General features: G+C 38.3%; 2 protein-coding genes across 2 annotated transcripts; both read right to left on the bottom strand.

The window, feature by feature from the left end:
• Positions 1 to 17926: 17926 nt before the first annotated feature.
• On the bottom strand, positions 17927 to 19788 carry LOC113306068. Its single transcript, XM_026555055.1, has 4 exons — positions 19306 to 19788; positions 18980 to 19216; positions 18416 to 18880; positions 17927 to 18304 (listed from the first exon to the last, which is right to left on the bottom strand). Exons 1-4 carry the CDS (start codon positions 19786 to 19788, stop codon positions 17927 to 17929), a joined length of 1563 nt encoding a protein of 520 aa, XP_026410840.1.
• Positions 19789 to 19885: 97 nt separating this feature from the next.
• On the bottom strand, positions 19886 to 20959 carry LOC113306067. Its single transcript, XM_026555054.1, has 2 exons — positions 20340 to 20959; positions 19886 to 20255 (listed from the first exon to the last, which is right to left on the bottom strand). The coding sequence occupies exons 1-2, from the start codon at positions 20957 to 20959 to the stop codon at positions 19886 to 19888; spliced, it is 990 nt and encodes a 329-aa protein (XP_026410839.1).
• Between the last annotated feature and the right edge of the window lie 4457 nt (positions 20960 to 25416).

Here is a 25416-nt window from a genome sequence, read left to right as displayed (position 1 = left end):
TTGGATTTCCCTGGTAATATCTACCTGCTTCGTCTTTTCAATTTTATTTTTCACCTGTCACCATCTAGTGCATACCCCGATACAATATCATTGTTACTTGCTAAGCAGGGGACTTAATGTTGATGGTGGTTTTTAGATTATGGCGAAAACTGTAAAAGTCTGTCTACCTGAACTGGCATCAGAAGTAGTAGACCTTGATATATCTATATTTTGTAAGGAATTTGGATAATATATCAGAATCTGATGAGTGCCTATATCTCTCTTCACATTATATTGAAACTCAAGCTCCTTGATGAATTGTTCATTAGTACAGAGCCTAATGAGTATTTAAGTTCCTACTTACATTATTCACTAATGTCGGAGCCTGCCTAGTGTTTTCCTATGATATGTTCTCAGCTGAACTCTCAATATTGACATGACATGACGATTAATGTTCACTCGCAACGGAGTAGCATAAATCTCCCGAAGTGTTAGTATTGAGACATGCATGAAAACACTCATACAGGCTACACCACCCTCAGACAAAGAGATCAGTGTGTTTATGCACCTTTTGACTAAAAGTCAGTGCGATCGAACACGTTTAATTCCTTAAGGAAAATCTAGACTGTCCATATCAGTCTTAAAATATGATCATGGCCACACGATTTGGCCACGCAATTCAACCAGCCTCGCCTACTCCTAACGGAACTAGGTGATCGTCATGATAAATGCTAGCGGGCCCACTAACATCCCGACCGGTCGAAATTCCTTTAGCTCGTCCGCTACATCCTTGAACGCTCACCAAAACATGGGTGATCGCGTTGTATAAAAAATAGCTCAAACGAGCTAAGACCGACAAAAACAGTATCAAAATCCATCGCATCCGTCCAACTTAGCCGGCCTAGTTGGACAGATTAGATCGCGTCTCGAACGATCAAAGAGGTGCCAATGCGTTCACCGTCGGCCCAATTTCATTCCCAATCGGCCGACTTTCTCATGGGAAGTCAATGACGCATCAAACTGGTCGATTGAACTAGGGTGGACGCAGCCGTCTTAAAACCTTAATTTATATTTGTGGCAATATGCTACTGCCGCAAATCGATCGGGACCATCCATCTTTTTCGGCCAGATCGAGTGGCTTAGATTCAATTTTAGACGTCCCCGAAGGAATCAACATGATCGTCGGTGACCCGTCTTTGCACATGATCAATTTGCCTATTCGAACTAACGTTCATTGCCTTGAATCGCTCGCCCAAAAAGGGTTTTCCGTGCGTCCCCTAAACCCTAAATTACATCAACGACAATATGTAACTGTCGCAAATCATCTCTTCCGTCCAACTTCGCTAGCCTAGTTGGATGGTGTAGATTTATTTTCAGAAAAACAACAGGATAGCATTGTGATCATCGGTCATCCCTCCTCCACAGGGAGTGATCGACCAAGTGATAGCTCGCCCACAGGGCCCTCAAACGATCACCCAAAGGTGGCCGGTCGTGCTACTTCTTAAAGACGGTCAATTCGTGGCTGATTCAATCTAGCTCTAAAACAACGACGCTTTTAGCACATCGATTATTTTTCAGTTGCTTGTTTAAAAGCGATGCTTCATACACATCGATTATAAGTGATGTTTTATATTGGTTTCACAAATAATTTATTATTTGACCTAAAAGCACCGTGTGCTGCTTTCAACGACTAGTCTCACGACTCGACCCACTTACTCGAGACATCAAACCTGTCACAAACTAGGGGATGTTCACTGGGTATTGGTATGGCGGTTTACAGTGTGCGGCGTGCAGCGTGCCCATTATGAGAAAGTGTCAGGAAAGACGAACGATTAATAATAATGAGAGTAGTGGGTGAAAACGTGATCAATCTTCCTTCATAACATAAACACGATGATCACCACCTTCCGCACAACTCCACTTCTCCACTAGTTAATTTCCTCCGCTTCCTATGAGATCAGGGTGCGCTCAATGACTTATATAAATAGGTTTTCAACCTATTTCAATCAACACAAATAGCCAGAAACCATTTTTCTGATACAAGTCATAAAACAGCCATACCTTCATAATTCAACATTATGATCTCAAACACCTTCTTCGCTTCCCTCCCTAAGATCAACCCTTCTCCTTCACCTTGTGACCGAATTGAATATGGAACGGCCATTTCTTGGTTTAGGCCAGAGTCTTACAGATTAATCTCTCGAACTCAAAAGTACTCATGTGCAGTACATTTGTTTAGGGTTTGAATTCGTTTCTCATCAACACACCCAAATTTACCAAAAACAGCAGAATCAGTTTTTACCCTCAAACAACTGGCGACCACAGTGGGAGATTGATCTCTCGGTTGCAAAAAATCATTTCCCCTATCCCGTTTTCAATTTCCTAAATTTCTGAATATGGTTTATCTTAGGAATGGTTCAGAAACTCTCAATCCCAATTTTACTTCTCCCAGCACTGACGATACTTTACACGTTATTCCTGAATCTGTTCTTTTATTCAAAACCCTAGTCGAGGCTATGAAGTATCAATATTTAACAACTATTCATGATTTGATGAAAATCCTGAAAGATATTGTCAGGAGTCAAGCTACTATTGTCAAGACGCAGGACGGAGTATTTTCGCTTTTGAAAGTCCTCATGGATCAACTATCAAAGGAGCCAACGCACATTCATTCTGAAAGAAACGCCACCAACAATTCATTTTGGATCAATACTGATGGTAGTAGTCCTTCTTCCAAGATTCATATTCCTATTCCTTGTGAGGAAGATGAAGCATATGGTCACGTCGAATGGAAAGGAAGCCACCAACCTAACGTGTCTGCTCATGAAGATCGAGAGATGTTTCTTCAAACTCAGAAAGAAGACTCGTGGGATTTATCACGTTCTCATCAGAGACCTCGCAATGAAAAGGTGATTTCATTATGAGCGTGCTTCCTGGAAAATCAATTTCCATATTGCATCAGAAGCTGTTAAGAGATCCATTGCTGCTTTACTCAGTCGATCTGAACCGTCCCAGAATGAAGAAACTCGTAAAGATGTTCAGGAAAGCAAAAGTCCTTCTAATAAAAGATCCAACCTATAGACAATCTCTAGTGAGGGTGGAAAGAGAATTCATCTGGGTAACGGCTATCAACAACCCAAACGTGCGGCACTAGCGCAACAGAAAACTCAAACCCGAAAATTTGCGACTAAGACGCCTGCACAACAACAAGAAACTGGAGAGGCTGCTCTAATTTTTCCGTGTACAATTGAAAATTAGTGATGGAAAATAGAATGAATCCTTGTATATTACACAGTATTGATCTTCCCTGATCCATATTTTATGTATATATTGTACGGCTCTGTAAGTTCTCTTATGTCGAGCATGACCAATTGAATTGATCACACTCTTGTGGTAATTTAGTTGTGTATTCCGATTAAATTAATCATGGGTTTTCTTGTGGTTAATTTAATTGAGTATTCTTGGATTCAAAATCATATTCGTATGTGATTTTTTATGTCCAAAGAAATCCTTCTGTTCTTATGAAAGTAAGGTCGCTCTTGTTATTCTTTCGGGAATGACATTTTATGGGGGAGAGTTCTTAATTGAACTTGTGCTTAATTTCCAAATCTTTGTGGGGAGTGCGGCTGTGGAATATTATAGGGGTTATCTTGTATCTTAATAAACTCCTTGATGAGTGAATTTAGCTTCGGCTACATGATGGCATCTAAAAAGTTGATATGTGCTTGCTTTTGGTCATGAAATGTCTCTATGGAAAATTCATTAGGATCCCACTAGTTTTCGTACCTTTGCCAATTTTATTGACAAAAAGGGGGAGAATTAATGTGTAGTTCACACTACAAATACATATGGTTTTCGGATCACTATGTAAGGGGGAGTGGTTTCCATGTGAGATGGAGTATTGACTAAGGGGGAGTGATACATATCACCATAGTATTGTTGTCGAAGTTGTAATACAATTGAACTTTGATGTTGTATATTATGACATTGTATAACAATGATTAAGAATTCATGTTTTCTCATTGTTATGACTACGAATTTTCAAAAACGGTGATACTAAACTTGTAACCTTTGGGATCATTGGAGTACTTGGAAGTGACGAAGATTCAGAGTAATGTTGAAGAACTAAGAAGATCAAGCATGTGGAAGAGAAGCTACAAAAGTTTGTTTATCTATTTTTGTATTCCATATGTATTGATAGTCTTGTCATTAAAATTGACAAAGGGGGAGATTGTTAGAACACTGCTCGGTCGAACTCGCATGTGTTGCTATCTCAAGCATGTTTTTCAATGTTAGTGATCAAAACTATAAGTCTTGATTTCTAGTCTACTATAACTAAGTCTCGAACTAGGATAAAAAGTGTAGTTGAGCTCAAGACTCCATGGCGATCATCATACAACGACGAAGAACTACTCAAGGAACTGGTGGAACTTCATCGACTAAAAGGTATGTGGAGACTTGAAATTATCTATCACTCAAAAGTCTATCTACTCTATCTCCTATCTTGAGACAAAAGTCATTTTTCTATATAGACTTTGATTATACACATTTTCTATTTCGAGCCGAGTTTATCTCGCTTATCTATTTCTCAAAATATATGTTGGTAAGCTTTCGCTTTGGCCAAGTTCATCTTTACTAGTGACGGAAGTTATGTTAAGTTTCAATCACTTGAAAATGGCTTTGACGAAAAATGGTTTGTGAACAACAAATATATAACGTCCTCTAAGAATGTTTCAATGATTGAAATGAGATTTCAGATTATATAACCATTGTTGGATATAAACATTGTGTGGTAACTTATACATGCATAAGTCCTTATTCCTTGAACCAAAGTATGCATACTATGTTGATCAGGAAAACCGGAACAGAGTCCGCGAACCCAGTCCGCGTACTGTCGAAGGTTCTCTTCCTGAGAAAATCTGCTGGAGTTTGTTAACTATTTACAAACTTATTCTGGGTACTTAAGTCCGCGTACTTAAGTTGGTTATTTTCTAAAAACGATTATTCGTGAACTTAAACTTATATAAACTAAGGAATGCAAGTTTGCAAACCGTGGCTATAAAGTTCATGAATCGATTTGAGTAAATCAAATCGTTTTTGTTTTAATAGTGTCTATTATAAAGATCTAAGAAATTGAAAAACTCTATAACTAGTTCATTTGAGTCATTTGAACTAGTTGTGATAAAGAAGAATACGGTTGATATGAAAGTGCTCATACGGCTAACCATTTGGTTAACTACTGTTGAACCAACTAAATGTACAAGTTTGGGTACGGTTACACAAACCTACAAACGTGCATTTCATTTGTGTGTAACAAGCTAAGTTTCGATCTAGCGGTTGAAAGATATTAGCTTGAATCCAATCAGGTTTTCATTTAACGGTGAATATTGAGTGCTTTATTACTAAGCTAACATTGATTGCAAACCCTGATTTGAAAGACTATATAAGGGAGAACTCTAGCAACTGGGAAACCTAATCCCCATACTTCATGTGTGATACTAGTTGTATTAGCTAGAGTCGATTCTCCTTTAACCTTAGGTTCCTGCCGAGACCCTGTAGGTTAACAACTCGAAGACTTCATTGGGATTGTGAAGCCAGACCGATACTACTTTCTCGTAGTTGTGTGATCTGATCTTGATGTTTCTATCGTACTAAGTACAATCGTAAGGATTGACTTGAGATTGATTTCTCCGATAAGCAAGATATAAAAGTAGTCACAAACATCTTTGTCTCATCGTTTGTAATTCCACAATATCTAGTTTCTCCATCATACGATTTAGATTATTGTGAGGTGATTGATAATACTGAGTTGTTCTTCGGGAATATAAGTTTGGTTTATCAATTGGTTCCTGTTCACCTTGATTTATCAAAAGACGGAACAAAAACTCGTAGGTATTTCCGTGGGAGACAAATTTATATGTTACCGCAGACTTTTCTGTGTGATACAGATTTGTTTATTAAAGTCTTCGATTTTGGGTCGTAGCAACTCTTAGTTGTGGGTGAGATCAGCTAAGGGAATCAATTTTGTAGTATCCTGCTGGGATCAGAGACGTAGGGAGCGCAACTGTACCTTGGATCAGTGTGAGATTGATTAGGGTTCAACTACAGTCCAGACCGAAGTTAGTTTGTAGTAGGCTAGTGTCTGTGGCGGCTTAATACAGTGTGTGTTCAATCTGGACTAGTTCCCGGGGTTTTTCTGCATTTGCGGTTTCCTCGTTAACAAAACTTATGGTGTCTGTGTTATTTATTTTCCGCATTATATTTTGTTATATAATTGAAATATCACAGATTGTGTGTTTGAATCAATCAATTGGGATATCCAACCTTCGATTGTTGATTGAAATTGATTGGTACTTGAACATTGGTCTTTGGTACCGTTCAAGTGATTTCTCTTGTATTCAATCAGACTCGTAGATTTCTATTTGCTTGAGTAAGTATTGAATCGAGAAAAAGACATATAACTCTTTGATATACATTCATTAAGATTGAGTCTGACTGTTTAGTTGATTCTCTTAAAAGTATATTGGAGTTAGTCCATACAGATTTCTAATCGAAATATTGGGTGTGGTTGTTAGACCCCCGCTTTTTCAAATACCACTGATCTCCTAACGGATTGCTGCATCTATAGAAGCAGGAAAATACTTCTCTAAGAAGAGTTTCTTCATGTCGGACCAGGTTGTAATAATATAACCACAAATCTGCGTGGTCTAACAATGAGAATGGAAAATCTTGCAACATAGTCGTTTTCTTGTCTTCGGTACCCTGCCATAGACTTGTCATCACATTCTCAAATACTGTAAGATGTCGATTCGGATCTTCACCTGGAAGTCCCTTGAACCTTGGTAGACGGTGAAGCAAATTCGACTTTAGTTCCACTGTGTCAGTCAAGGTAATACACAATGGTTGCGAATCTAAGCATGAAGATGTCAATTCTCTCAACTTCTTCTCCGGAAGTGGAGGATTTTCGTTCACCATTTCTTCTAACGGAGGATCTTGTAGAATTGTTCCGCTTCGAGTAGTAAAGAAATGAAGGAAGTCGTGGAAAAGCTTGATAAAATTGTTTCCTAGGATGAAATGGATAGCACCTCTCCTTCCTCGTACTTGCAACCTAACATCTTCTTCAACTTGCCAAGCCGACGCTGCTAATTTCATGCATACAACACATAATTAGTATATATATGCTAATATAAAATTATGTGTACATTAAACGTTTAAGCAATTAACAATACTTACTAGCAATCCAATGGTCTTAATTAAGTTGGGTCATCGTAGGTGGTGCCTCTATAGGAGTTGGAACGTGAGGTTTTTTTTAGGGTGGAACGTCGACGTCTTCCGGGCGCACGAAAAAAGGATGTGACTATTCCAAGTAATTACCAATGTAGGCGGGATCGGCTTACCACATTGTTTATAACCAGCGCGATAACCGGGAGCCAGAGATTAAACACCTGAAACAAAAAATCTAGAAATCAATATAAAAAACTAACAATAAAACCTTTACAAAAATTGAAAAATAAATAGAAATTAAAATAAAAGAAAATGAAAATTATGTAACAACTAAAATAAAAATAAATAACAACTAAAAGCTACCAACTGTTCCCTGGAAGCGACGCCAAAATTTGATGTGTGTCGTGAGTGAAACAAATTAAATCACTTATTTCTACACAATTAACTGGTGATACGGTAAAAACTCCAAATATTAATAGCCTTGGGACTTCACAAAATTATTAAAATATGGAGTTTATTAATATAGGGAGGTATACCAGAAAAATTTGCTACAATAACTTTAAACAAGCTCAACAAGTTGGAAATATTTTGGCTTCAACAAGAAGGTGCACATGGTAACGAGGTCTTACGCATACACAAATTAAAAGATGCGATAACAATCCAAAAAATTACATCATTTGCTCAAACAACTATAGATACATATTTTTCTTTATCTTAAATTTTGATATAACAATATCTATAATTTCCGATTATGTAGATTATATTAATATATGGAGGTAAATTTCTTATGGTGGGACTAGAAAAATTTATTAATATTAAAATATGGAATTTATTACTATTTATAACTGGCCCAAGTTGGGACCATGATTTTCTATTAATATATGGAGTTTTTACTGTATAATGGAAGGAAAGATCGTTCCCACGAAGAGCAGGGAGTTTTCAGTTATCAAATGTCATAAATGGGGGGTTTTGTTAGTAGGTTGAAAATATAACAAAGTAAATAATAAAGCAAATAAATTGGGATGTAATCAAGGATGAGGAGTATGATCGAGTAATCCTTCTTCGTTACTAAACATTCATCAAAGTAATATAATTATCTATTCGTCATTAATCATAGATTATCACCAACTGGGTAACAGGTATGCTTAGCTACCCCCAAGACTCATAATATCACCTGATAACAGGCACGCTTAGATTTTGGATTCTATCCGTCTGAGCCACCTTAAGGTACGCTTACAAGATGTAACTTAATAGAATGCTTTAAGGTTTATAAATATAAGTTTGGGCCTAGCAGTTAAACTCAGTACAATAGGTTCACTTACTAGTACTGTTCCTACATGCGATTGCTCCACAGAATCCCTCTGCAAGGTCTCACGTTTTCAGCTTGTGTAAGGTTATTCAACAATTATGGAAATCCTAACCCGTTACTAGCAGTAGATCAATTAAAGGATAAGTTTAGTGGGCCTACTAAATCAATCAATCATAAATATTTATATAGTAGAAACAACTGATAATCATATGAAGAAATCAAAATAGATTCATATATTAAATCAAATCATGTTCAAAACTTAGAATTCATCCTCAATCAAATAGGAGTTTAGCTACTCATGGAATTGGTGAAACCCATGATACATATGATAAAATAAAAGATAAATAGTTTCGGTAATAGAAGAACCCCAAACCCAAGCTTTCGCTCCTTGTCTTTTTATCTTCAATTTCGTATCTTGATAAAATCTCTTTTCTTCGAACCCGGAACTCCTTGGAAAATATTTTTAAGTATCCTTAAATATCCCCAAGAATATTTGGGTTTGGAAATACTTCGAAACTAAAAAAACTAATTTTGGCAAGTATTTTAATCACTTCTTTGAGGTATGGATCGGTTACACACATAAGTAAGAATTGGTTCTTACTTGATCCCGAACTGTTTTGCCCATAACTTTTGCATTCGAACTCGGAATGACCTCATTCTTTTTGAGTTCTTTTCGTCTCTCCATTATCTACAATATAGAGTTAAATACTCCTGAAATTGGTCGAGTTCCTCCTGTTCCTTAGTCCAATTTCACGTTTTATGTCCGCTTTAGCACTCTTTTCGCTCTTTTTGGATGATTCTACCTAAATAAGACAAAAAAAAAAACAATAGTAATACAAGGTATATTTCAAAAAATATAGCAAATAAAAGCATGGAATTCATAACAAAAGAATCGTAAATCATGCACTTATCAACATACCAGAGTTAGCAGCAAAACTGTTGCCACCACCCCTAAAATTCGAATTCTCACGAGCCAAAGCTAAATAAAAAACTATCCAAATTATATATTTTGTGGATAATTTTGAGTCTAGTTAGAACAAAGGAGATAACTTGTATGTTTGTGTCGTCCTCCTCTTCAAAATCTGTGCTACTTCTTTCATGGTAACTTAGATGAAATCTTCCTTGAACTGCATTGTGGTAGAGCATTTTAAATCTGATCAGAGTTTCCATAGATTCAACATGAATTTCTAATTTTGTATGATGTATCTCTTTGGCCCAGCTAAAAGCTAGGTCCGCTTCTTCTGTTGCACCTCCCTTTTCTGAGTATCCTGAATATTCTCTAATCTCATTGGTGTTTCCTGCAAAATCCAGGACAGTTAGAGCAGTAGAGTGTATGAGGGACTCTGGGTCCTGCACGATACCTTTTTTTTTACTCGGGTTGCACTAACTAGTATTTTTGGACGAGCTCATGGACCAAAACGTATTTTCCTAATACATATAGATAAGAGCAACTCCAATGAGCACAATAAACAAGTAAATTTGTCCATTATACACCTACGGTAAGACTGACAAACCATTAAAACGGATGAGAAAACCTGCATATACAGGGGTTTGTTCATTGCGTCTTAGGTCGACTCAATCTGAGATGACCGATTCCAATTGAGACGAGGCTCGGCTCAACTTTAGCCGGTCGTCTCCATTGGATACCATAACCTATTAAAAAATGTGAAAATTAGTTAAATTAGTTGTATATATATATATTTATAAGATTTTTTAATAAATTTTCTTATATATAGATTATGACCCACTAAATTTAAAAAATATTTGTTTATATAGAAACGGGTTCCAATAATTTAATGAGGAAATTTCTGAGGAACCCAAGTCTGGTCCTTTTTTTCAGAAACCCATCATTAAGATGATATATATGCGTGGCCCAAAATATACGATCTACGGTAGAAATTGGTTGTTTTAGATCATATTTGTAATTCCACATTTTGTGATGGACTTAATTAGCCTACGTTAATTAATTATTATTAAAAAATTATTTTTATAAAAAAAGTTCGTTGATTTGGATAAATAGCGTTGATTTGGTTAATGGTCAATTAGGTGGAGTTTTTTGTGGGCCGTTTTTTTTTTTAATCTCATCGTTTCCACTTTCTTTTATCTAGCATATCAAAATAAGATTTTGTTCCCTTTTTAGAAGATTTTGAAGACGCCAAGTGATAGCAATTACTGGAGAAACTGTTGTCGTTTTTTGGGTTTTTTTTTTTTTACCAGTAAAAAAGATCACGGGAGCATATATTCAGGTAATCTCTATTGTCTTATCTTCTTCATCTTTAGTTGCAAAGGATTTTAGTTTGGTAAGCGTTTGAGAAGTTTTTTTGATAATCAGACAGACTCTTTTTTTAGGTTTGACGCATCAATCTTTACCTCTATTACTGTAGCCCATATTCCTTCATTTTTTTACAATTCGTAGAATCTTTTCATGCAACAAGTACGTTTTCCGAATTAATCAATTAATCAAGCTGTTAATCATGATTTACTTTGATGTTTTTGTTTTTCATGAGTTTTAGCATTTGTCAACGTGTGACAGTTCAATCTATCACTGAAATTTTTAATTATCACATGGGCAGTTTCTTCTTTAATCCTATCTTCCCCTTCATCTAGCATATCAAAGCAAGCAATTATGTAATTCCCTTTTTAGAAGATTTTGAAAACGACCGATGATAGCAATTACGGGAGATTCTTCGTCACCATCCTTTTTTTACACTATTCTCATTGTCTCTACATAAGGGTTTTGGTCATCATCTATATCCTCTTAGTTGAGGAGATCAACAACCAAGGAATTAAAATTGCTGCCAGTGCATGTGTTTGGGTTTTGATTTTTATTTACCAATAAAAAAAATCATCGGAGCATCATGTCCACGTAAACTCTATTTCTTCATTTTCGTCATCTGCAATTGTAAAGGGTTTGGGTTTGGGTTTGGCAAGGGGTGTTGGAAGTTAATCAGTTAAACTCTAGGTTTGATGCATCAATCATTTTATCTATTACTGCAACCAGCTTATATTCCTTCATATCGTTTTTGTATGATTCACATAATATTTCATGCAAGGAGAATACCTTTAAAATGAATCACTCAAACTGTTAATCATGCACGGTGTTGGTGCAAAAATATTCACTCCAACAATCTCCGAGATGCGGGAAGGTTGATCCAATCGCTGTTGTTGACGAAGAATTTCCAAAGAATTGATCAGAGTGGTGGGGTACCTGCAAAAACACTCCGATGTTAAAGTCAGCGGATGTTCTATGCAAGTATATTGTGGTGAAAAGAATCGTTTTTTTCCTTTGGGTTGAGATTTAACCTCTATATATAGGCAGAAAGAGATATAACTTTAGGGTTTCAATAGTTATCCAAATAACCTCCCTCATCTGTATTCATCCCAAATAACAACCAGATTCATGATAAACCCTAATATTTATCATAATCCACATTTATCCTAAATAATTATTATCTTGAATAATAATTATTACTACTTAAGATAATTATCCTCCTTCCATCAAGATTTATCTTAAATAATATTTAATAATTATCTATAATAATTATTCCATAAAAATCTTAACCTCTCTATTAAGATCTTTTTACCCATGGACATTTGGGCTTCCATATTAAGCCAGGTGGATTTCTACCATAAACCAATTTTGGCTTCCATATTAAGCCAAGTGGGTTTCTACCATAAACCCTCCGGTCTCCATAATAAACCAATCCAGGATTCTACAATAAGCCTTGTTGGTTTCCAAAACAAACCCACTGGTTTCCCTAATAAACCAACCGGCTTCCACAATAAACCGGATTTAAGCTTCCATTATAAGCTTCATGCGATACGTACGAGTGCTATTTTGGATAGGGTACAAACATCGCCCCCTCTTAACTCTCGACTTGTTCGAAGAGTTAAGAATATTAAAGTCGATCCATGACTCATAGTAGTGCAAATCATGCATGACCTTTCCTACGAAAACTGAAGAATGTTATCTTGTTATTCTTAGAAAAACATGATATGTACCTGAAATTCGTCACCTAAACATGCAGCTTGTCAAGTATGGGTACGTCCTTGCTAAACCACAAGCCAATCATGGTTATGGGCTTCCAATAGTCCCTTGGAACTTTATAACCTCAACACTTGTGACTTAAGCCCACATGTTTCACCTCACAGAGACACGTCTTCTCCAGGTTTCACTTCTCGCCAATTCTCCGATAAGTGTCAAGTCTTCCAGATAACGCCAGTGCCTTTGCTTTGCCGCGTACATCACATATCTTGGCTTCATTACTGACCGAATATTTTACAGCAATATTCCATCAACGGCTACCGTTGCCAAGAGGAATATGACTCCATACAGAACTAATGAATTTGAAAGCTCTTAGAACTCTAAGAGATCTCGTTTTCATTTAAATTCTAAGCCTATACAACAACGAGAAATCTGGCTATGATATTCCTTCACCGCGTACCTATAGCCAGCAGGAATCTAGTCTCCGTTCAAACAAAGAGTTTGATTTATTTTGAAACTTCAACCGTCCACCCTTATGTTTCTGTATAAATATAGGTGAATAGTCGTCGAAAAATCACATCTGCAGCTATCCCTCTTCCCTTGCCATCTCCCTTGGGTAAGTGCGGCTTTGTTTTTTTTTTTTTTTTGTTCTAGTACATTAGCTTTCGAACTTGCAGAGCCATCTTAATTTCTCTTGCTTTGTTTTGCGCTGCATGGGACATCGATACATCAGTTAATCCCGTATTTGATTATTTCTTTCCCTTTGAAGCGTCTTCCGTGTCGAAGATTACTAACTGATCATCCCTTGACTCTTTCGTCTCTATTGCAGCACTAACAATCTTCTAAAGAACCAGCGTCTGGTCCACTGAATACCCGTAGCATGACTTCTCCCAAGCGATCTACTAACCGCCAAGGGAATTCGACAGATGTCGGGCCAATCCGTCAGAAAACTAGAGCTCAAGGAGATGGTCACAAACGATGCGCCACCAAACGCCCGTCAGCTGTCAGGGATTGGCCTCTCAACTTCCACGGAGCCACCAAGGCGGACAAAACTTCTATTCCTAATGCAGATGCTGGTACTGCTGAGGTGGGAAGCAAAATACCTTTCTTAGTGGCAATAAGTGACGACGAGCTTGGAAGTATCAATCGAGCCAACGATCCTTGTTCGTCGCCTGAGTACAACCCTGCTACACCTCCCTCAAAAACACCAAAACAACCTCGTCTGCCATTCGAAGATGCTCCTTTTCACCCAGGCTTGTACAGGTCAACAGGCTCTGCGGTGACTATTGGTGATTCTGCCATTCAGAACCCAACTGTAGCTCGCAGTATTATGCTCTCCGGTATGCTGCCGGTAGATCGTCATTTTTACGACCAGATGACTGACATAGATCAAGCTCTTGACCGTGCAGCTCAATTTCACTTCGCCGTAAGTGTTTTACTAATTTATACATCTTGCTTACTTGTTGAATTCCGAATTCTTCTGCAATGTTTAACCTATCTCCTTGCAGGGTCTTTCACTTGTTCGAAAGGTTGGTGAGCTCCATTACGAGGCCTTAGCCAGGAGACAAAAATCTCATGAACTTGCCTTGCACCGTCTCGAGCGTGAGAATGACAGATTGAAGCGCCAGATCGAAGGCCTCCACGTAAAGGGTCGTGATGCTGACAATGCTATGAAGCTGATGTGTAAGCAACGCGATCGTGCCAACATTAAGGTTAAAGGCCTTGGAGGTTATACTGTTGTTCCTTCTGATGTCGAAAAAGCCGTTGACGGTGTTGACGATAAACTCTACGACCCGGAAGAGGAATGAAGAGTAGTTGCTTGCGTTTTTTTTTTTTTTAGAAATTTCCCTGCCATTCTTCTTAGGCTAGAATAGGACTCTAGACATCCATTTTGATGCTTCAATTTTGCGCTCCTTATTAGCTCTACTTATTTCCCTTCCCGTAGATGCGCACCAATGAACCTTTTACTACTTCTTAAGGACCTAGCGACCAGTTGTCACTCTTAATTTATTTTTCCTTCTTTAACGGAATGTCTGCTTGTTTTCTCTAACTTCTCACTTTGACTGGAGAATTCCACGTTGACACTTATACAATATTTGTCATTTGATACCTTGATATTTAGCTCGTCGACCAGCAATCTTTTCTGGAAAGACACCTTGTTCGGATGTAGGCGCCCTCGACAATCTTGCTTATATCTCATGCTTGCAAATCTTACTATGGCGCAGTAATCATTATTCGCCCCAACTCTTGGAAAGTACACTTTATTTGTAGGAAAAAAGTTTATTGAAGAAATACAATCTACATTAATACGAAATTAAATCTACATTAATGAAAATATTTTTTGAGGTAGAAATAATTCCATGGCTTGGGATCTTCCCTCCCATTCATATTCCTTAACCAATAGGCACCACCACTAGTGGGTCTATCAATTAGGAAGGGTCCTTCCCAATTTTCTCCCAGCTTTCCACCGCCTCCGTCTAACGATTTAGGTCTTGCCCTTCTCAAGACTTTCTCTCCAGGAAGAAAAGTCCGTTCTCGTACCTTTTTGTTGTACTACTGCTTCATGGATTGATGGTATATTTCCAACCTTCTCGAAGCTTCATCTCTGACCTCTTCTATCAGCTCCTTGTCTTTTGAAAGAATTTCTGAGTTTTGACCCGACCGTTCCGCTAGTGTCTTGGTGGTTGGAACCAATAGTTCCACAGGCAGTACTGCATCCGTACCATATGCTAGTGTAAACGGTGAAAATCCTGTCGATCGTCTTGGTGTGATTCTGTATGCCCACAAAACCCCAGGCAAGAATTCCGTCCATCTTCCCTTGGCTTTGTCCAAGGTTTTCTTTAGGTTATCCAAGATAACCCTTAGTCGCCTCGGCCTGTCTATTGCTTTGTGCACAGTATGGGGTAGAGAAATTGTGTTTAATATGCAGCCCTTCACACAATGATTTTATCGACTCACAATCAAACTGATTCCCGTTATCGGAAAAGATCATTGCTGGCACGCCGAACCTACAAATGATGTTCTCCCATATGAATTTACGGACATGAACCGCTTCCGTTCTTACCAGTGCCACAGCTTCTACCCACTTCGTGAAATAATCAGTTGTGACCAGCAAATATTTGACGCCCCCAGGTGTCGTGGGGAATGGACCTACAATATCCAAACCCCATTTGTTGAATGGCCATGGGCTCATGACTGGATGCAGTTCATTTGCTGGTCTCATTATTAGAGGTCCATGCAGCTGACATGCCACACACCTTTTGGTATATTCCTTCGCGTCATCTTGCATGTAAGGCCAAAAATATCCTTGAGACAGCAACCGTTGCGCCAGACTTCTTCCTCCAGAATGATTTCTGCATTACCCCTCATGTGCTTCTGCTAGAAATTGTTTCCCTACCTCTCGAGTTACACATTGCAGGTATGGTTCCATCGACATCGGTTTCTTGTATAGCTCTCCCTCAATAAGAGCATATCTCCCAGTAGTTTTTGTTATCTTCCCGGCTTAATTTTTATCCTGTGGAAGCTCTCGCGTTTGCAGGAAACAAATGTATGGTTGACGCCAATCTTTAGGTTGGATGTTATCTACTTCATCGGTATCCATAGAATCTTCAGGGATTTCGAGTGAGGAAGAATTATTCTCACCGGTGCAAACTTTGCGTGCAACGTCGATGGTGCTGTGAGTGCTGGGAAGTTCTTGGAATTCGACTACAATATACCGTGTTGTGTATGACACAACGGCTGCCGACACGTAAGCAAGAGCGTCTGCATGCCTATTTTCTATCCTTGGCTTTTGCTCGATTTCGAACAACTCAAATTCCTTTGCTAATTCATGTATGTATTCCAAGTAAGATGCTAACCTTTCATTTCTGGCTTTATATGTGCCACTGTAATGGTTTGCTACCAGTCTTGAATCCGTTATCAGCTTAACCTTCTGCGCCCCCAAGTGAATAGCAGTTTTTAAGCCTGAAATTACAGCCTCGTATTCAGCTTGGTTGTTTGAGGCTGTAAATCCCAATCGGACAGCCTTCTCAATCCGTAATCCGTCGGGTGAAATCAGCACACACCCAATACCTGCCCCGTCGGTATTTGCAGATCCGTCTGTGTAGATATTCCACATTCCACTATCACCTTTGGGTGTCATCATCGAGTCTTTATTACCCATTTGCACCCCAGTTGCTTTTGAAGACTTCTTGTAAACGTTTATGCGTTCCCACGGTAGCGGGATAGGCAGTATACTTTCCGTATCATGCAAGATTTCTTCCTCGAGTATGGATTCTGAAACTGGAATGTCATCTACTGGGAAGTACGCCATCAGCGATGCTATTGCATGCCCTTTCTCGGCTGTTCTTGGCTCGTAATCAATGGTGTAAGCACCGAGATAATTATCCCATGTGGCCATCCTGCTGGAGTCATCAGTTCTCCCTAATACTTTCTTTAACGGGTACTCAGTATAAACCACAAGTCGCCGTCCTTCGAAGTATGGCTTTAAACGCCTTGCTGCACGCATAAGAGCTAATGCCATTTTCTCTATTTTTGAGTACCTAGTCTCATCATCTGTTAGTGATTAGCTAACGAAATAGATTGGCCTCTCCTCCGGCTCTCGAACAAACAATACTGCACTAACAGCATAATCACTTGCAGCCAAATAGATGTAGACCGTCTGGCCAGTATTTGGACTTGTGAGGACTGGCGGTGAGATTAAATACTGTTTTATTTCGTTAATGCATGCTCACACTCCTCATTCCAACCAAAATTTTCGGCCTTCTTTAAGGCTAAGAAAAAGGACTTACATTTGTCTGAAAACCAAGAAATGAATCTATTCAACGCTGCTAATCTCCCTGTAAGCCTTTGTATTTCCTTTTTGTTTCTTGGCGATGACATCTCCAAAATTGCTCTAATTTGTTATGGATTGGCTTCAATTCCTCTTTGTGTCATCATATACCCAAGGAACTTCCCAGATGTGAGTCCAAAAGAGCACTTCGATGGGTTTAACTTCATCCCATATTGCCGGAGCCGATCAAAGGTTCTTTTCAAGTCCATAAGGTGAGATTCCTTCTTTTTGGACTTGACCACCATATCGTCGATGTAAACTTCCATGGTTTTCCCGATCATATCCTTGAAAATTTCATCCACGAGACACTGATAAGTTGCTCCCGCGTTCTTCAAACCAAATGGCATAACGAGGTAACAATATATCCCTTTGTCTGTTATGAACGCCGTATGTTCTTGATCTTCCTCATACAATGGAATTTGATTATAACCAGAATATCCGTCCATGAATGCCAATCTTTCAAATCCCGAGGTAGCGTCTACTAACTCAACGATCCTGGATATGGGGTAAAGATCGCTTGGGCATGCTTTATTCAAATTTGTAAAATTAATACATACCCGAATTTTCCCATTTTTCTTCGGAACTGCTACAATATTTGCTAACCATCTGGATACTTGACGGGTCTTATTATTCTTGCTTCTAACATCCTGTCAATCTCCTCAGCAACCTTTGCCTTCCGTTCCGGAGCCATTTTTCGTGGCTTCTGCCTCACTGGTTTAAATCCTTCACTGATATTCAACCGATGGCATGCGATGTCGGGGTCAATACCTGGCATGTCCCTGAGACTCCAAGCGAATACATCTTTATTATTTTTCAGTAGGGTGATCAAGCTTTCACTTTCGCCTAACGGCAATTCTGCTCCGATAAACGTTGTCTGCTCCTTCTGATCCCCAATTTGCACTTCCACCAAATCCTCAATAGTTGGTGGCCCTTCCTTTCCTCTTCCTTGATAAGAGGTCGGGAAGCACCGTGATTGCTACAATTTCTTTTCCACCCGGAGTATTTTTGAACCCTTTAGTTCTGACTTTTTATACTCCTCCATTGCGCTTTCGTGACATTTATGAGATGCCACCTGGTCGCTTCTAACCTTCATCACCCCTGCTGAAGTAATGAACTTCAAGCACTGGTGGACAGTGGAAGTTACCACCTCCATTGCATGGATCCAATCACGCCCTAAGATAGCGTTGTAGGGTGCACGACAATCTAGCAACGAGAAATATTGCATAACCGTCCTTCCTCCTATCATCGTAGGCATATTAATCCTTCCTATTGCTGTCATCGTTTCTCCACTGAATCCAATGATAGGGTTATCATCTGCTTCAACTTGAATCTCGCTCAAATTCATTGAAGAGTATGCTCCCGAGAATATGACGCTAATTGAACTTCCAGTATCAACCAGAACTCGACGTACCTTATACATCCCAATGAGAGCTAGAATCACGATCGCATCATTATGTGGTTGATATACTCCAGAAAGATTAGCTTTCGAAAAAGAAATCTCAGTCTTCCCCTCTTCCAAGGTCTCCGTACCAATCAGACTGGCATAATCGACCTTGTTCGATACTCGCCAATCGTTAATATGACGTAACTTCAACCGTGTAGCATTCTCCTAAGACTTTATCGAAGTTGTGTTAACTCTTGCGTGGCTCACTCTAATCTCTCGTAAATCTAGAGTGTTGGGCAGTGTGTTGACTTGTGCCGGACTATTCTTCACGTATTGCTGCAGCTTTCCTTCTTCAATCATTTTCTGGACTTCCGTTGCGAGAGCACGACAAGTATCTGTATTGTGCCCATGATCTTTGTGATGAGCAAAATATTTATTCTTATCTCTCTTATCCCTTGTTTCCGCTGGTAGGGGCTCCGAAATGGGCAGCGAGTCTTTAATCTTCTTAAAAAGTTCCACAAGTCCAATATTCAGCTTGGAAACTTTACTCTTTGCTTTTCTTGCGGCTTACGTGAATCTTCATCGTTTCTCACCTTCCTTGTTGGACCTTCATGGCTCTTGTTTTTGGTATTACCTTCAAATTGTTGTTTCGGTTTCGCCGGTCCCTCGACCATTGTCCTTCTTGCTGTTCGCGACAACTTTGCTTTCTTTTCTTTCTCTGCCTTAGCATATCTATCAGACCTGTCATACAACTCTCTGAGGCTTCCAACTGGTTGGACTGTTAATGAATTGTAAATTCCGAATTCATCATACTCCATTGCATTTTTGTATGCTTCTATCACGAAACTCTCATCAACTTTTCCAACTTCGCTTACTTCCTGACGGAACCTTATATTAAAATCACCTAGACTTTCGCCAGGTTCCCTATGCAAGAGGAATAAATGACTGCTTCCCTTCTTGCTCCTGAGATTAATCTTGTACTGCTCGAAAAAGGCATCCGACAACATTCCAAAATCCTTGATTGAATTAGACTCTAAATGTGAGAACCAAGTTAGAGCCTTACCCGTCAAAGTCATTGGAAAAGTTCTGCAAAGTAGTTCGTCACTGTATCCCCACAAACTCATCGAGGCTTGAAAACGCTGGACGTGCTCCACCGGATTCCCATTCTTGCCGTCAAAAAATTCTTTGAACTGAGGCTGGGCGGAATCGCCTTATCTTCCCAACAAATGGAGAATCCATTGACTTTTTCATGGATAAGATTTGTTGCTCTTCATCTCTAGATTGCTTTTGCGTTAACAACTCATCAATCATGGCGCTAAGCTTCTTTCTGCTAAGCACTTCGTCCTTCTCCGAGTCATCCTCCGTTTCCTTGCGAATTCGTTCATTCCTAACAAGGTCTGTTCTCCTTTTGGAATGATCTCTTTCACGCCTTGATCTCTTTGAGTACCCATCATTGGTTTGATCAATTCTCAGTCCCTTCCTCCTTCTACTGGTCCCTGCCTGACTACCTCTTTCAACTCCATAATAATAATCATCATTTGGACTATAACGTTCATAAAGGTTATTTCCTCGTCAACTACGACTTTGTAAACGGTCCCTTTCATCGTCAACTCTTCTTCCATCATACCTACTTCGCCAACGATCATCAATAACTTCGTTTCTTCTCCGTGGACTATCTGGACCTCGGTGACGATTTGTCCTTCCACTTCCAGAACGTGAGTTTGCTGGTGCTTCAAGCTCTCTTCTTTTCTCCAAAGAAACTTTGAGTCGTTTGTTCTCTCTTTCCAGTTCCTGCAGCCGTTCACGAACTGTTAAATCGATAGGCATCACCAGCGGGTTATTTCCCGTAGGTGGAACGTTGGTCTGTACGGCTGGTGTGGTGTTAGCTTGACTAACAGGTGGATTGTTAGCTCGAGCACGCACACCTCTTCTAGCAATATCCCCTTCTCGAAGGACCTGGTTGCTCGGATGTTGGCCTGAAGATTCTCCTTGACGACGGCCTCTTCTGCTGGTGGTAGGAGGTGGAGATCTGTTTACCAACACGTAGTTTACCCTAGGAACAAACCCCTCTGAACGTGAACGAGAAGCTGATGTTGTTGATGACACCGACGCCGATCTCCCATCCCTCTCGTTGAAGATTTGGACAACAGCGCTTCTCAAAGTTCGAGTATTTGCTTGTTGATTCGATTGATTCCCAGCAGGTAGATCTACATCCATCTCATGTCGATCTGCTCCTGATGCCTCCATTCGTTTCTCTTTTCTTTCAAACTTTTCTTTTACAACTTTGGCAGAACCTTCTGCGACGTTTTTGGACCTTCCCGCAACCTTCTGAAAAAGTTCTGGATCTTTCAGCAACTTTTTTGAAAGTGTTCAGTAATCCCTGCAACTTTTCGGTACGTCGTTGGAAAAACAGCAACTTTTTGGTACGTCGCTGGAAAAACATCAACTTTTTGGTACGTTGTTGGAACCTCCTGTAACTTTCTGAAAGTGTTCAAAAGCTCCTGCAACTTTCTGTTACGTCGCTGGGACTTCCTGTAACTTCTATAAAGGTTGTGAAACCTTCTGTAACTCCTTGTTCACAATGATTTTGAAACCCTAGTTTCGAAAATCACTTGAGAACGACTTCTATCAATTGGGGAGCACGATCTTTTCTTCGTAGTCCCCTTAGTCGGCGCCAAAAGATGTTGGTGCAAAAATATTCACTCCAACAATCTCCGAGATGCGGGAAGGTTGATCCAATCGCTGCCATTGACGAAGAATCTCCAAGGAATTGATCAGAGTGGTGGGGATACCTGCAAAAACACTCCGATGCTAAAGTCAGCGGATGTTCTATGCAAGTATATTGTGGTGAAAAGAATCGTTCTTTTCCTTTGGGTTGAGATTTAACCTCTATATATAGGCAGAAAGAGATGTAACTTTAGGGTTTCAATAGTTATCCAAATAACCTCCCTCATCTGTACTCATCCCAAATAACAACCGGATTCATGATAAACCCTAATATTTATCATAATCCACATTTATCCTAAATAATTATTATCTTGAATAATAATTACTACTTAAGATAATTATCCTCCTTCCATCAGGATTTATCTTAAATAATATTTAATAATTATCTATAATAATTATTCCATAAAAATCTTAACCTCTCTATTAAGATCTTTTTACCCATGGACATTTGGGCTTCCATATTAAGTCGGGTGGATTTCTACCATAAACCAATTTGGGCTTCCATATTAAGCCAAGTGGGTTTCTACCATAAACCCTCCGGTCTCCATAATAAACCAATCCAGGCTTCTACAATAAGCCTTGTGGGTTTCCAAAACAAATCCACTGGTTTCCCTAATAAACCAACCGGCTTCCACAATAAACCGGATTTAAGCTTCCATTATAAGCTTCATGCGATACGTACGAGTGCTATTTTGAATAGGGTACAAACACACGGCGTACTTCTTCTTCTTTTTTCGGCATACTTCTTCTTCTTTTTTTTGGTTTTTTTTTGTTTTTTTTTTTGGTTTTTGGGTTTATCTATGTGTGATATTTAAATCTATCACCGAAAATTATAATTATCACATGTCGTGATAATTGTTGTTTTCACCGCTTCATGCAATCTATAATTTTCACATACAACGCTCTTTATGATTGTGCTGGCATTTTTCAATTTAAATTATTTACCAGGTTGTGAAGGGAGTGTTGAAGCCATTATTCCCTTCGAAGGGGATTCACTATCTTGGCATGTGACGTAAAATAATATTATCGATTTTGCACTTTGAAGGGGATTCATATCTATTGTGCCTTTAATATTAAAGAAATTATAGTGTCTCCAATGGTGATCACCAAAGTTGAAATGCAGCAATATCCAGTGACGATAGAAATATTGGAATGAACAACTCTTGCACACCGTCTTGTAAAGTCGTGGACATGAGTTCGAATACCAGATGCATCATCCTTTTTTTACAAAAACCTTCGTTCTCAAAAAAATAAGTACTACCAATTAAACTTTCTATGTTGTGATAATTGTAATTTTCGTAAATTGTGGAGTGATAATTACAGTTTTCTCAAAATTATATTGTGATAATTGTAACTTTTTTAGTACTCCCTCCGTTCCTTTTTAATAGACCAGTTTTATTTTTAGAGAAATTTAAGGAAGTTAAGAGAACTAATCATTGAAAGTGGTCCTCATGACACTTGTCAATAAAAGAAGTGAAGTGAAATGATCCCCATGACCCATGTCATCAAAAGAAGTAAAGTGAGATGGTCCACATGACACTTGTCATCAAAAGAAGTTAAAAGAAAAGTGGTCCCAGAAAATTAAAGTAACATTTTGACTTTCCCTATTAGGAAACCTTTTTGAAACATTTATTTATAGAAACCACCCTATTAAAAGGAACGGAGGGAATACTGTAGTGACAATTGCAAATTTCTTAACACTATATTGTGATAATTTTAATTTTATGATCATTAAATAGTGATAATTGCAGATTTCTAAAAATATATTGTGATAGTCGTAAATTTCTGAACATTGAACATTTTTCGTCAGGATCAGCCCATATGCAGGTTAAGCTATATGCGACTTTGTATAAAGAATCATTAAAATAACAGTGAATTACCTGCAAATGCACGTGGTGCCGTGAATGTTGGTGGCGTGCAACGTGAAGAATGAAATGAGGAGAAGATGACAGGGTGATACACAAGAATAACATGATTCGGGTTGGGGAATTTTCCTATATATTTGCTGTGTGACTTTTTTCACCACCCATATAATAAGCTAATTTTTTAAACAACTGAGTCTAAATATAGATAATAAATTACGAAAGGTTAATTTAGTAAAGTGAAAAATACTATAACCCCTTTATTATATGGATTCAACATATACAAGCCCCACAAAATGGATCCTTCCTATCAACTCTATACTTTCAGAAAATGCTACTATTAGGCCCAAAATATCAATTTTTCTTCAGAATGGCCCATAATTAATTATTACGAATTTTAATGATGATAACATTACCCTTTACTATTTATACAAGAGGAATACCGGAAGATATTTTCATTTCTCTTTTTTTTTTCTCTCTCTTCTCCATTCATTCTCTCTCGGCTCCGGCGAAATTTCTCTGTTCAAATTCATTCATCAACAATGAAAGATCGAGATGACTTCATCACCGGAAATCATCAGACTTGTTTCATGATCGAGGAGATCTGTTTTGGATGAGTTTTTTGTTTGTGTTAATCTGTTGCAATCATTTTAATTCGATCTTTTCTAGGGTTTTCTTTATTCTCCATAGATTACATCTCAGATATACAACATTTTTGTGTTTCAGTTGATTTATAGATTATGATTAACAACTTAATCAACCGATCGATTTGATGTAAGTCATTTAATCTGGATTTCTCAATTGATTCAAACACATCTCATGTATTTGAACGAATTGTTTTCAGTCGATCTGATTTATTTTTCATTTGCTATTTTAGATCTAGAAAAACGATGATAAGTTTGTTATTAGAAGAAGAAGATGTGTTTGTAACGATAATAAATCTGTATTATACTCTCTGCACTTTTGAATTTTGATCTTGATTTCGTTATTTTTGTCTCAAAACTGTAGAAGAGAGGAAGAAATGGGTTTCTGCAGGTTTTGTTGGTGTGGCTGTGTGCAGAAGATTCAGAAATGGAGTTGGTGGTTCTGGTGGTGCTCAGGTTGTCTTGTAGCTATTGAACTTTAGATGAATGTTTAGGATTGATTTGATGAATGGCAGAGTTGATCTGCAACTGCAGTTGAGGTGAAGCTAAAATTATTGTTATGCCTATATAATGGTTTGCATTTTTGTATGTGTAATTTCTGGTTACACTTGCATCATGATGTATAATTTCTGGTTACACTTGCATTTTGGATGTGTAATTGCTGATTACACATGCATTTAAGTATGTGTATCTGCTGACTACTCTTCCTTTGATGATATTCTGCTCTGAAGCTCTATATTTCATCAATTTTATTACCCATCGTTTGATTTTGAGTTTCATCCATTCATGATAGATTTCATGGAATGTGTTTTAAGTTGTTTAAATAGTAACAACATAAGGAATTTGGTATCATCACATTGAACTATGTATCATCTTTGCCTTCAATTTCATTAGAAGTTCCATATGTTGGCAGAAACCTTTACTAAAATGGTTTTGTTGGCTACTAGCCATGGTATTTGTATGCTTAACTTGTTTTCTAATGCAATACTAATGATACTTATAAAACTTTGATTTGTTTAACCAATGTATAGGTAAATTTTTTCACTTTTAGTTGGACGAGGTGATGGTGGTGCAGGTGCAGGTTTTAGAAGAGGATTATGGAGCTGGAGGAACATGTATCATATGGGTGTGGCAGGTTGTAGCATAATGATTTGAATTTGTTTTATCGGATGGGTGTTATAATAACATGGAATTTATCTATAACTCATTCATAATAGCTTGTAGCGCACTTATTGCAGATTACTTGGCGGACATTAAAAAGGCAGTGGCTATTTTGAACAAGTTCTACCTTCTGTTGGGGGTGACAAGTCCATACTCTTCTTTACATTTGGAGATTGTTGGCACTAGACGTTTTAAGGTTTAGGTTCCAGTTACTGCAGTACAAATATTGAAGGTAAAAACTGAACTCCAAGAACTTTGAGTGTCTTATCATTTGTAACTATTCATATCGCTATATGCTAATTGCTATAGA

The sequence above is a fragment of the Papaver somniferum genome, chromosome 8 (assembly GCF_003573695.1).
Source record: "Papaver somniferum cultivar HN1 chromosome 8, ASM357369v1, whole genome shotgun sequence".
Classification (NCBI taxonomy): domain Eukaryota; kingdom Viridiplantae; phylum Streptophyta; class Magnoliopsida; order Ranunculales; family Papaveraceae; genus Papaver; species Papaver somniferum.
This window is presented reverse-complemented; position numbering and strand designations above follow the sequence as displayed.

What these genes read in the sequence shown, in the direction of transcription:
- LOC113306068 (XM_026555055.1), bottom strand. Translation starts at nt 19,788, where the DNA reads ATGACTTTGACGGGTAAGGCTCTAACTTGGTTCTCACATTTAGAGTCT. An exon ending in ATGAAGGTCCAACAAGGAAG is followed by an intron (nt 19,217 to 19,305) that starts GTGAGAAACGAT and finishes GAACTTTTTAAG; the next exon opens with AAGATTAAAGACTCGCTGCC. An exon ending in TAGATTTACGAGAGATTAGA is followed by an intron (nt 18,881 to 18,979) that starts GTGAGCCACGCA and finishes GTATCGAACAAG; the next exon opens with GTCGATTATGCCAGTCTGAT.
- LOC113306067 (XM_026555054.1), bottom strand. Translation starts at nt 20,959, where the DNA reads ATGGAGGCATCAGGAGCAGATCGACATGAGATGGATGTAGATCTACCT. An exon ending in GATGATCGTTGGCGAAGTAG is followed by an intron (nt 20,256 to 20,339) that starts GTATGATGGAAG and finishes TGAACGTTATAG; the next exon opens with TCCAAATGATGATTATTATT.